Source organism: Gavialis gangeticus, unplaced genomic scaffold (assembly GCF_001723915.1).
Source record: "Gavialis gangeticus isolate Ggan-Ray unplaced genomic scaffold, GavGan_comp1, whole genome shotgun sequence".
In the NCBI taxonomy this organism is placed as follows: Eukaryota; Metazoa; Chordata; order Crocodylia; family Gavialidae; genus Gavialis; species Gavialis gangeticus.
The window spans coordinates 90,382,404-90,394,263 of NW_017728992.1; the positions used below are offsets into that span (position 1 = coordinate 90,382,404).

General features: G+C 43.1%; 1 protein-coding gene across 2 annotated transcripts in view; it reads right to left on the minus strand.

Moving 5' to 3' along the window:
• Nucleotides 1-11,860, minus strand: part of RAB31 (RAB31, member RAS oncogene family) — a 165,258-nt gene that overhangs the window by 79,211 nt on the left and 74,187 nt on the right. For both annotated transcript variants that reach the window (XM_019525367.1, XM_019525359.1), the window contains exons 2-3: nt 7,322-7,401; nt 3,359-3,440 (exon numbers count right to left, since the gene is read on the minus strand). In XM_019525367.1, the coding sequence (XP_019380912.1) occupies nt 3,359-3,440; nt 7,322-7,401 (162 nt within the window). The remainder of the gene's footprint in view (nt 1-3,358; nt 3,441-7,321; nt 7,402-11,860) is intronic.

Here is an 11,860-nt window from a genome sequence, read left to right on the forward strand (position 1 = left end):
AGTCCTCCCCTCTGTCTGTCCAAGCTGAGTCCCTACTCCCACAGCTGCTGGAGAGGGACTGCCCTCCTGGCCTCCTACCTGGGCTTAAGAAGGGATAAGCCCTGCCCCTTCCTGTCAGCTGGTTTTACCAGTTGCCCTGGCAACCAGCACCTGTGCAGCCCTGGTGACTGGCAGCTGAGCCTCCCCCTTTCTGCCACTAGGGGTCTCCCCAGAGTAGTCTCCGCTCTCAGGCGCAGGGCACCTGAGTGCACTGCGACACACCCTTATTTTTAACTTTTAACACCCTAATAAGCAGAGTAGCAGAGGGCAAAGAAAGTGTTTCAAAGGCACCCTGAAGCCAAACATGAAGTGGTGTAACATCGATATCAACACTTGGGAGGCCCGTGCTCAGGACCGACCAAAATGGAGGCAGACTCTTTGGGAGGGACCATAACACTTTAAAACAGCTCGTCAACAGGCAGAAGAGTTTAAGAAAAACAGGTGAAAAAAACATCAGAACATCCAATGCAGCAACACAGTGCCCATCCCTCCTGGAAACACTCGTCCTCAATGCGACAAGACATGTGGATCTAGAATTGGGTTATGGAGCCACCTGTGGACTCACTATTAAGATGCTTTGAAGACAATCTTACTTGTTCGTGATGATCACCCATCGTCACTTTTTTTTAATGGTTTTTTGCCATAGCTCTAATTTTACCAAGGAAGTTCTAAGATATTTTGAAACGTGTGCGTGTTCTTCCATCCTTTTCAAACCCATCAAGATAATTTCTGGATATACCATAATATACACTTTACAGTCAGCCCACAGGTGATTATTATTGCCATTTAGAATGTGCTAAATATTTGATTTATAGACATAAGTTCCTGGCTTACTTAAAGTGAGGTGGAAAACTTTTAAAAAGACTAGCAATTTTGAGTAATTTAAGTGAATATCAGGTGTCTCAAGTTGTGTATCCAGAAGTATAAGCAGCCAGAATAAGAGTCCTGTTCTAAAAGAGCTGGCCTAAATGTAGGTGATCTGCAAAAAAACCCAAAACCAAACCCTAAAAGTTTTACTTAAAATAATGATAAGGCTACAACAGACAAGCACTCACCACATAGGGAATATAAGTACCAAGGTTTTCTCCGGTCAATTAATTCAGCCCTCTTTTGCCTATTCATTTTGATACCGTTCTTAATTACATGACTATATACTATTTTTTCCCCATAGACCCCATTCCTCATTCAGTGCACAGGATGTACAGTGATCAGTGGATGAGCAGCAACTGAATATTTTATCCTCATAATGTAATGTTTGATCCCACGCACATTCATCTTAAACCTTGTTCTGAATACATAACTACTAATTTCTGCATGGGTTTTTTTTCTGCTCATCTCCATCATTTCTGATCATTACTATAATTTTATTTATTTGATGTAAAGGCTCAACAAAGGCTTATGACAGCTTATAGTAAGAGACAGAACAACACACAAAAGCAAGTAAAAAAATAGGAAACATAAGCTCCCTAAACAGCATCACCGCTCAATTAGGAAGGTCTTACAGAGCTTCTGGAAGATGTCTTGGGATATCTTCCTAATATGTGACTGCTTCACAAATAGTAATGATTTTTTACAACACTTCTGTAAGGTAAGATGTATTGTTACTCCCACCTAACAAACAGAAAATTGTGGCATAGAAAAATTGAGTTAAAGTGTACATAAATTTTGGTGCCAAATTTGGGACACTTGGGATCCAGTCTTTCAAAGGACACAATGATATACCTCTTTATATGTTCAAAGCAATGCTCCTACTGACTGCATCTGCAGCTGTGAGTGCTCAGTATTCTGGAGATAAGATCCCAGCCTCTCAAGCTCAATGTTCGGAACATAAAGAATATAAGCAATGTGTAATTTGTGGCCTACTGTAACAAGGCTGGTTTAAGTAACTTGACTAGCATTACACACAAATTCTGCAGCAGAGACAGGGATTCATAGACATTCGCATAGGACGTCACTCTCCTGTGGTACTTGGCCTTGGTGAGGCTGCCGCTGGAGTACTGCATCCAGTTTAGGGCTCCACAATTCAAAAAGGATGTGGAGAAGCTTGAGAGAGTGCAGAGGAGAGCCACACGTATGATCAGAGGGCAGGAAAACAGACCTTATGATGAGAGGCTGAGAGCCATGGGACTCTTCAGCCTGGAAAAGCGCAGGCTCAGAGGCGATCTGGTGGCCACCTGTAAGTTTATTAGGGGTGTTCACCAGTATCTGGGGGAACATCTGTTCACCAGAGCGCCCCAAGGGATGACAAGGTCGAACAGTCACAAACTCCTCTGCGACCGTTTCTTTACTGTTCGAGCCCCCAAGGTTTGGAATAGACTGCCGCCAGAGGTGGTTCAAGCACCCACTTCGAACGCCTTCAAGACACTTTTGGATGTTTATCTTGCTGGGATCCTCTGATCCCTGTTGACTTCCTGCCCCTGGGCAGGGGGCTGGACTTGATGATCCTCCAGGGATAGAAAAACAATTCTCTGGGGCAGCAAGTAACTCTTAGCTATAAAATGAACCTTTCCTTTTCCTGAAACTGATACCTCATTTGTTGCATATTTCCTAATTTCTGCTACAGACAATGGTCTCCTTAATTCTGGGGATACGCATAGGAGAAAGAAAGGAAATAAGCAGAATGAGAACATGGACAGAATTAGGGGGAATGCGAGGGTCCACAGAACTCCAAGCAAGGGGAAAATAAATATTTGTAGGACATGGAAGCCACATGAAGGTCCCCTGCCATAAGAGGAAAATGGGGGACTCGGACTTCAGGAAAGGAGAATTGGGGAACACATATAATACCTGGCATAAGAAAGAAGGGCATGAGGGATACAGAGTGCCTGACATAGGGCAGAGAAGGGACTGTGAGTCACACCAATCCCTTGGCAGGGATTCTCTGAAATGAATAAAAAGAAGAAGGCAACTAAGGAGCTGTGAGAGGAGGGGAATGGAAGGATACAAAGTCATTGGGGCATATATAAACATGCATGGCTTTCAGAAGCAACCAAATGTGCAACTGTCTAGTATAAGGGATCAGAGTCAGCCCCTGGGTTATGCTGGCAGAACCAGGGCTCTGTGGGACTCTGCAGGGATGATGAGACGTTTCAATTCAATGCAGTAGACTCTGAGCTACCACTGTCTTTCCATCCGTAAAACGGAGACAGATCACCAGTTACTGATGAACCCAGTAAGACTTAGTTATTGTTGCTTTGCTAAAGTAAGAACAAGAGGGTGTCATGAGAATTAATTAAACATGCCTGCCAAGTCCTCTAGAAGTGAAAGGAGTTCCAAACATTATAAATACAATAAAAAAATATCACATAGTAATACTCACTCGCTCCTGACCAGCTGTATCCCAGATGAGAAATTTGTGAAGCTCATTCCCACAAGGCACAGTTTTAGTCATGAAGGATGCACTGAAAGAAAGAAATGAGACCTGGACATTACTCAGGTGTGAACCACCAATGAGATTAACACACAAAATCTATTTGGACTAATAGTCCAAGTATGTTAACTTTAAGTTTTGGGGAGATCTCCCGAGTTACGCAATTTAGAGCCAAAAAATCCATTTCCTGAGAGAAAATGCTCCCATAAGCAACCCTGGATTAAAAACATTTAAAATATTAAGCATTTTCTGTTCCTCTGGTGAGGTTAAAAGGATCTTTCTGGAGAGGCCCAGAAGCAAAGGCCTAGGTCCCATACTCCTTCTCTTCCCTGAACAAATGCTTGCCTACTGGCCAGCTGTCTGCTCCATTTGTTTTGTTGCAGCTGTTCCTAAGGAATGCCTTCCTGCAAGGAATGAAGCTGATTGCAAATATTCTCACAACACCAAGCAATGAATGAGTCATTTCATCATGCTAATATATGAGATAGGATGGGTAAATAGCTTTCCACAAAACCATGAGACAAAAAAATTGCTGACAGAACATACAACATGAATACAATGAAAAGTTTTCTTTCCCTCGCTAATTTCATACAAAATAAATATTGTTACTTATAAAATACATAGCATTTTTTTCAGTGTAAAAGTTAGACAAGGTTCTTTACATGATTTACTCAAAGAACCTTGTCTGCCTATGTCCTTAGAACAACACGGCTACAACTTACACCTCTTCCAAACTTACGTCTCTTTAAGAAAGCATGTAGATATTTCTATTGTATATGTTTGCTTGTTTGTTCTGCACTGCAGTGCTAGAACTGAAGAAAACCCAGAGGAGTCTAGCTTCTAGTTGAATTTCTTTTTTTTGGACTCTGCTGCTCCAGATAATTTTTATCCCTGGCTCAAAGATTCATCAATTGGAATGTGTTTTGCATTAGAAATACTCCAGATTACTTCCAGTGACATGCATTATCAAAATATTTTCTGGGGAGGATACACTAGGGGTTCCCTTTATAGACATCTGCAAATAGACGCAATTTGAACAGCACTGAATTGAATCTAAAAAGCTGAAGTAACACAGGCAAAGCAATGCTTTCTTTGGCTGTTCTGAGGGTGTGTACTTCCCATTCCCATCCTTCTGCCCTCTGTATTATGCAACACTTCACATTTCAGAACATCAGGAATTACAGTAGGGTAGGAGTGTATATTTAAAATATTGGTTCAAATGGCAAATAATCTTACCTACATTGCTATCCCACTTAGAGAAGAAACAAAGTTATTAGCAGTAATTAATCCAATACTCCAGGTTTCTTTTTCTTCTCAAACACTCCCCCACACCATGCAAGGCAATTTTTTTTATGTGGGTCAAAGAAACTGATTTACCAATGTCATTACATAGTGTAAAAGGCTGCTCGTGGTTTAGAACTGAAGGAGCTATCAGGTTCCCATTATTTTTTTATACAAAAAAATGTCTTCCCAATCAATAATGCTACTGGCAACATGCTTTCTTGCTTCCCTTCTCTCTGCCCAGCTTCTTCCATCATCAAATTCAATGGTCCAAAACTGCCTTGGAATCTGATCATAAAACCCCCACCTGGGATTTCACTAGGCTTCCAAAAGCAAAGGTTGAGGTATTACAGTGGAAAGCTTTTAGCCACTCTAACACCACACCCAAAGATAATTCTTTATAAGGCATTTCCAAATAGATCTAAAATCAAAAGAACACCCATCCCAGCCAGATGATCTCTTAATGGATGGCATGCATTAGTTCCTCTGTCCAAGGAAGTCAAGAATGTTCATGTTTCCCAACTGAACCAAGGCAGGAGATTTGGCCCTGAATGTGAAAAAGAAGAAATTTTAAAAATAACTAAAGGGAAGAGGCCTATGCTACTTGCAGGTTTCAATGCTTGGCAGTTTCTGTGAAGAACAGATATAGATGAATTTCACTTTGTCTACTTAGGCTGTATTATCCAGTGTTAAATGCTCACACACATAATAAACCTAAATGAAAGCTTTCCTGCATGTGGAAGCAGGGTCTTTTAGCACTCCCACCTTGCCTGACAGTACTTACACCTTACAAAGTGATTTTAAAACCAAAGTACACAACACTGCCAAGGGGTATGTGCCTACATGTTTATAATGGCAGTGGAGCTTTTAATTGGTCAATGCACGGTGAGTAATGGTGTTGCTGGGTGCTGGTATTAGTGTTGACACTGTTTCTAAGGAATGTAAAAGCAGACATGTGGTATGTAGTGGGTACAAGCAGCAATATTTTGCAAGTAAAGGGATTAAGTGGCTAACCAAGTTTGAAAACCACTGCCTTAGAACATTTAGCAATCCTTGGGTGGTAAAATGCTTGCTACCATTACTTTGTTTTATGTGTTTTGTTGACCATTATATCATGAGGTTTTAATTTCTAAAGTTCAGACTGAGTTTTGGGCTAGGGACTGACGTTCCTGAATTCCTAAATTCAGAGCCTGAATTGATTAAATCTTTGCAGGTTATTCCAACCTGCCTAGGTTGAACCAGTTTGTAGCAGTACAGACATTCCCTCTGGACTGAGGCACTAGAGCGCGCCCTTGGCTGCAGGGAAGCTGTGCTGGGGGAGACAGGGCCAGCCTGGGCTGAACTGGCCAGAGAGAGGTTTAATTCCCCCTTGCTGCCCAACTGGCCCAGGGACCCAAGCTGGATCTGCCAGGCACTTCCCACTCACTGCTGCAGCAGCAGGTCCGCATGGCCCCTGAGGCAAAGGGGGCAGGGAGGGGGGTTATTCCCCTCTCTACCCCTGCTGCCCCCAGGGGAACGCAGCCTGGTCTGCCCGCCCCGACTGCCACCACTGCTGCTTGCTCCCTGCATGAGGCAAGCAGCAGAAAGTCCCCTTCTGTCCCCTCTGCCGGATGCTAGGAGGGGGAATAACCCTTGCTCCTGACCCCGCCTAAGGAGCCCTGCCAGCTGGCAACTGGCTGCACTCCCATGCAGCTGCTGCAGTGGCAAGGGGGCAGGGCCCTTGATGGAGGCAGCAGCCCCTGTCATAGTTTTGGGGAGTGTGAACCCCTACCTGCCAGATAGGTTAAGAAATGCTGCTCTACAATGTTCATATAATGCCATTCAGGTACACAGAGCTTTACAAAGGTTAAAGCAAGTCAAACAGATGCACACGTACACAACCTTAATAACGGGTGACTGGTGCTGCTTTAGTCAGGGGCGGGGCATGTGACCCCCTGTGACCAGTCTGGGGGGAGGGGGGGTCCCCCAGGCATTCTCACAACAGCCGATCACTACGCTCGCTGCAGCTGCTTCCGGGAGTGACTGCGGCCGCTTCTGGGAGCAAGCACCGACCAATCACTGCAGTCACTCCCAGAAGCAGCCACAGCCACTCCCAAAAGCAGCTGCAGCAAGTGCAGTGATCAGCTGGCACTTGCTGAGAGGGCACCAGCGTTCCTCCCTGCCCCCCCACCCATCGCCTAAGTGGCGAATGCGGCCATCAGGGGGTGCACCGGCACTCTACACATTGCTACTGACCTTGATGAACTTCAAGTCTAAGGACATGAGTCTGCACAGTGGAAGACAAAATAGAGCTGAGAGAAACAGCTTCATGGAACATGATGGTTCACGAACTTCTGAACAGAAAAGATGCTTGGTGAATGTTAATTGGGAGGGCACTCTAAAGTATAAGGGGTAACATAAGCAAAGCATCAATGAAAGAAAACAGAGAAGGTTAAGTAGAGTATGGAGAGCATGAATGGGCATTAGAGGAAGTGAGAGAAGCCATAAGGGACCTGGAGAAATGAAAAGCCTTGAAACTTGGAAAAAGATGGGACTTGAGATGCAGATAATATGATGATGGGGTAGAAATAAAAACCTTCAAGGATAAAAACCCCCCAACAACAATAACAAGAGGTCAACAGAGGTACTTACCCAATAGTAGGGCTAATATTGTGATCAAAATGGTCCTGGACAAATCGACAAACTATACTAGATTTCCCAACCCCAGTATCCTGTAAATGAAAAGAAGAAGAATAGTAAGTTACACTGGAAAAATTCAGTGATCAGGTAAGTGGTAATATTAACAGTAAGTATGATTTTTTAAACAACAAAAAGAAAAATATTCTACAGACAAATGAAACAATTGACATATTTAGAAAGGAAAGGAATTCACAAACTATCTTTTTTACTGTCACCATGAGAGAAGCCGTCTTTCATTTAATGAATATGCATTTCTAAAATTCACTTTTTCTAGAACCTCACATCTCTATTTATTTTTACATTGCTAAATTATCACTGGAAAAGTTCTGACCTTTTATCTGTCTTAAAAAAACCAACAAAAAACCCTGCACATTCAAAACCAGAGCTATTTTGCTAAGCCAAGTCTAAGGAAACTAATCTTTGTATGTTTGTTGCAGGGGTGGCTTGAGCAAGGATGCTTCCAAAATAAATAACTAATTGAAAGATTCTATTAATTATGAGATAAATAAGTGCATTTTACAGAGCTTATAAAATGCCCCAGGTGCCTTTCATAAGGTATGAATCCGAAGACAGAGATCTTAACCACCTGAGATATGCAATAATTCCCTAGAAACATACTCATTGGATGTCTTATATTGTTATGAAATTGAATGTACTAAAATACCAGAAGAGCAAGTGCCCCAGCGGTTGGTGCTATGTGGGAAAACCTATTTTCCTTACTAGAACCAATCTCATCTTTTATAGTCATTTAAACAGGTTGGCATGCCTGGTTCTGCACTGGTGGGCTTTGTCCTTCAAAGGAGCCCCTCAGCCCACTCAAACAACAGTCCATAAAACAAAGATCCTTGTCCAAACAACAAACAAAACAAAACCCCTGGCCTTTCTCCAGGCAGCAGGAGGGCCCTTTAGCTCTAGCTCTTCCTAGAAGCAAACTTCTCTGGGTAGAGTCTGCCTGCTAGCCACAAACTACTCCTTGTCCAGCTCTAACTCCTTGTTCTCTCCTCTTCGGCTTCCAGCTGCCCAATTACCATTCACAACTGGGTTCTTACTCCAGGACTGGCTGCACCACTAAATGGGCCGGACCACCCTGCTACACTCCTGATGCTATTCAAACAATTACCTAAAAAGCTGCCCGTATCTTTTCCCTGATAACTCTGAAGACCTTTATCTTTCTTTTTAATATAGAAATAATTACTGGGAATGTTGCAATGTAAGCAAGTCCAGAATCTGAGGATGAGAGTGAGCAAGAGAGAGGAAATAAATGCCTTGAATTACTCAACATGAACTCTTCTAGCCAATTAAGATAAGGACAGTTTTCCAAAAAAGTATTTTTTCTGGTTTGTCCTTCTTTACTACTCCATTGGGTATACTAAAAAACATAAATATGCCACAAGAAAGTTATAGAGAGTCTCTGAACCATAGACAAGAAATCATGTGACATACCATAACATTTAAATAAAAATTTGGTAGAAATCAACTATAAAAATGTTCTACATTTTTCAAGTAACAAATTTACAGCTTGTTAGCCATTGTTATGGTTTCTTGGCCATTTTTATTGTGTGATAATTAATTTGCATGTGTAGCACATCTAAATGTATTGTGCAATTAACTAGTTCTTTGAACAATATATATAACGGGTCAAGATTCTACCAATCAAAGCCCAGGTTTCAATCCAAATCATTAGAAGTCAATGGAAAGAGTTACATTAACTTTTCTGGAGCTGATCATGAGACTCATCCAAAAAATTCTATTGTGTCCAAATTTTTAAAACCATTTAATATATTTTTACTAATTTTCAGGTTTGCAAAATGAAGCAGAACAAGATATGCAATAAGCTCCTGGTGCTATCTAAACAATGCTTTAAAAACCTAGCAATATCTTTCCTCTGACAACTTCTGCAGACCTTAATCTTCAGTTGTTTCTCTGCAGTGTATAATCAATATGCCAAATTCAAAGAGAGCAGCACTATTGAAAATAAGCCCAGCAGATTCAGATCAATCCTGCTATTCTTTGTCTTAGTTATCAACTCCATCAGATGTCCCTGCACAATCTCAAAAGCAGGCCAACCCAGCACTTTTTAAGAAGTCCTCTGTGGCCATGTTGAGTAACCTAATTATTTTTCCAGACTTAAACTGTGCCTCAAAAAACCCAAACTAACTCCCTCCAGGCCAGAGGTACTCTATTTCTCTTTTGTGGGTAAGCAGCTTCCTGCACAGTGTTCAGAATTAGATCCGATCCCTGTGACCCGGTGCCACCTCTATACTATCTGCCTCAATTTCTAACTGTTTTGATAAGTCAGTAGCCAATGCAATCACAAATGAATAGAATTTGGTCTTTGGTGGGATGAGATGTCTTCAAGTCTGAAGCTCATTTTATTCGAGCTCCAAGCTCCTACTTCCAGGGTTCAAATTACACTTTGACCCTTGGAAGGGTTCGAGGCAGCAGCAGAAAGAAGCCACAGGGCAGCCCAGGCATGGGGTCCAGGCAGCAATGAGGAGGAAGGGTTGCTTTTCCCCAGCGCTAAGCAGCAGTTTCTGCCTGGCTGCCAGAGGGTGGGGGGGGTCTCATCACTTATGGAGGTGCTCTCATCTCTTATGGGGGGGTTTAGCCCCTCCAGGCTCCCCCGTAATTCAAATCCTGCCTACCTCTGACCAAGTTTGGCCTCTTGGATTTTCTTTGCTTCTCATATATTAACATGACCCCAACTTTACAAATGTATAGTTCCCTTAAAATATACGGATAATTTTTCAATATGTCATATAGGACATCATCTCACTCTCCCCATAACGGAAAATCAGCTTGCTCACAGAATCTAATAAAGCACACTTTGGAAACCATACAGAAATAGTTTATTCCATATAAAATAACTTGGTCTCCACTTTTTCCTAAACACAGAGTAAGTAGCTATACCAAGCTAAACAAATCTTGCAGAGGCCAAAGTAGGCACAGCTGTTTCAAAGAAGCTAGTAACAAGAGGCACCTGTTGTTTATTGACAAAGCAGTAAGTGGACTTAATTAAAACAGACTCTATTTTAGGGGTGGGGGTGTCATGGGGCCGGATGTGGAGCCTGCTGGGGGCAGGGTGTAACTCTTGGAACTCTCAAACTTGGAGGCAGCGGCAGCACAGGGTGGAGGCAGAGGTGGGCGGAGGGATGGCAGGGACTGAGTGGGACGGCACTGCATAGCCATGACGGTGGGGACAGAGCAGGGGGGCGAGGCCAGCAGGACAGGGATGGATTGGGACAGCAGAGCGCTGCCATGACAACGGGAACAGAGGGGATGGAGTGGGGGGGCAGGGGAGAGAGGCAAGGCCAACAGGGCAGAGACGGAGTAGGATGGCAGAGTGCCGCCATGATGGCAGGGACAGAGGAGACAGAGCGGGGGTGAGGCCACCAGGGCAGGGACGAAGTAAGATGGTGGAGTGCTGCCATGACACAGGGACAGAGCAGGGGGGGCAGGCCCCTCCCCCCCCCGTTTCTTGGAGGCAGCAGCAACACGAGGTGCTGGTGGAGGGGGATGGAGGAGACGGCAGGGCAAGCTTCTCCCCTGCCCCTGGAAGGCAGCAGCAGCGCGGGGTAGTGGGTGGCGGCACTCCGTCCCTGCCCGCTCCTCCCCACCATCATTCTTGACGGGCAATTCACTAGTGTGTGTATAAAGGTAATTATAAAGAAAGGATGCACTGAAAGAGAGTTCAGTAATGTTAACTGAATCTCTAAATGCTCAGCAGCAGAATCACTCAGAAGTTCAGAAAGTTACTTACATCCTCCTTTGGACTGTAAAATAGATTTGGAAATCTCATGAGGCAGGCAGAAAGATATGGCCAATTCTTATTTTATACAAAATACAACTACTTTCTGACTCTGACCCTCCTAACTTCTCATCTTAACTTACAAAAACCTGAGCCAGGAACAAATCAGTCACAATGCCAAATGTCTATACCTAGTCAGGAAAAAATAAAGGGAGCATAGGCAGCCTTTCTCTTTAGCATAAATGTGTGTGTTATTTGTAACTTTTTACAAACCTTGGTCTCAATCCTGCAAACACTAGACCACATGAATAGTCCTAGGGGTTTGGCAGAACAGCTCATTTGCTTAGGGGTGACAAGAGGGGTGTGATCTTTTTACTATAGCAAATTTTTCAGTTCACCAATGACTTCCCTGTTCACCGGGACACTGTCATCCTCATATTGAGGCACTACTGACAGTAATTTCCAGAGGTCTCAGTCAGGTCAGGACCCTAATATACCAAACATTTTACAAACTGTCCTTGCCACAAAGAGTTTAATTTATTTTTACATCTGAACTGGAATAAGAATCAAATTCAAAAATTATATCTACACATTATGACTGGTCACTAAAACAGCAGTCCTACAGTCATGCAGGATGCAAGAGCATCTGCTTTATTCTGGGCTATACAGTATCTTTCTGTGCAATGTTAACATACGGGTTTCTTACATCTGTACAATTCTATTACAATAAATTATGTGACACA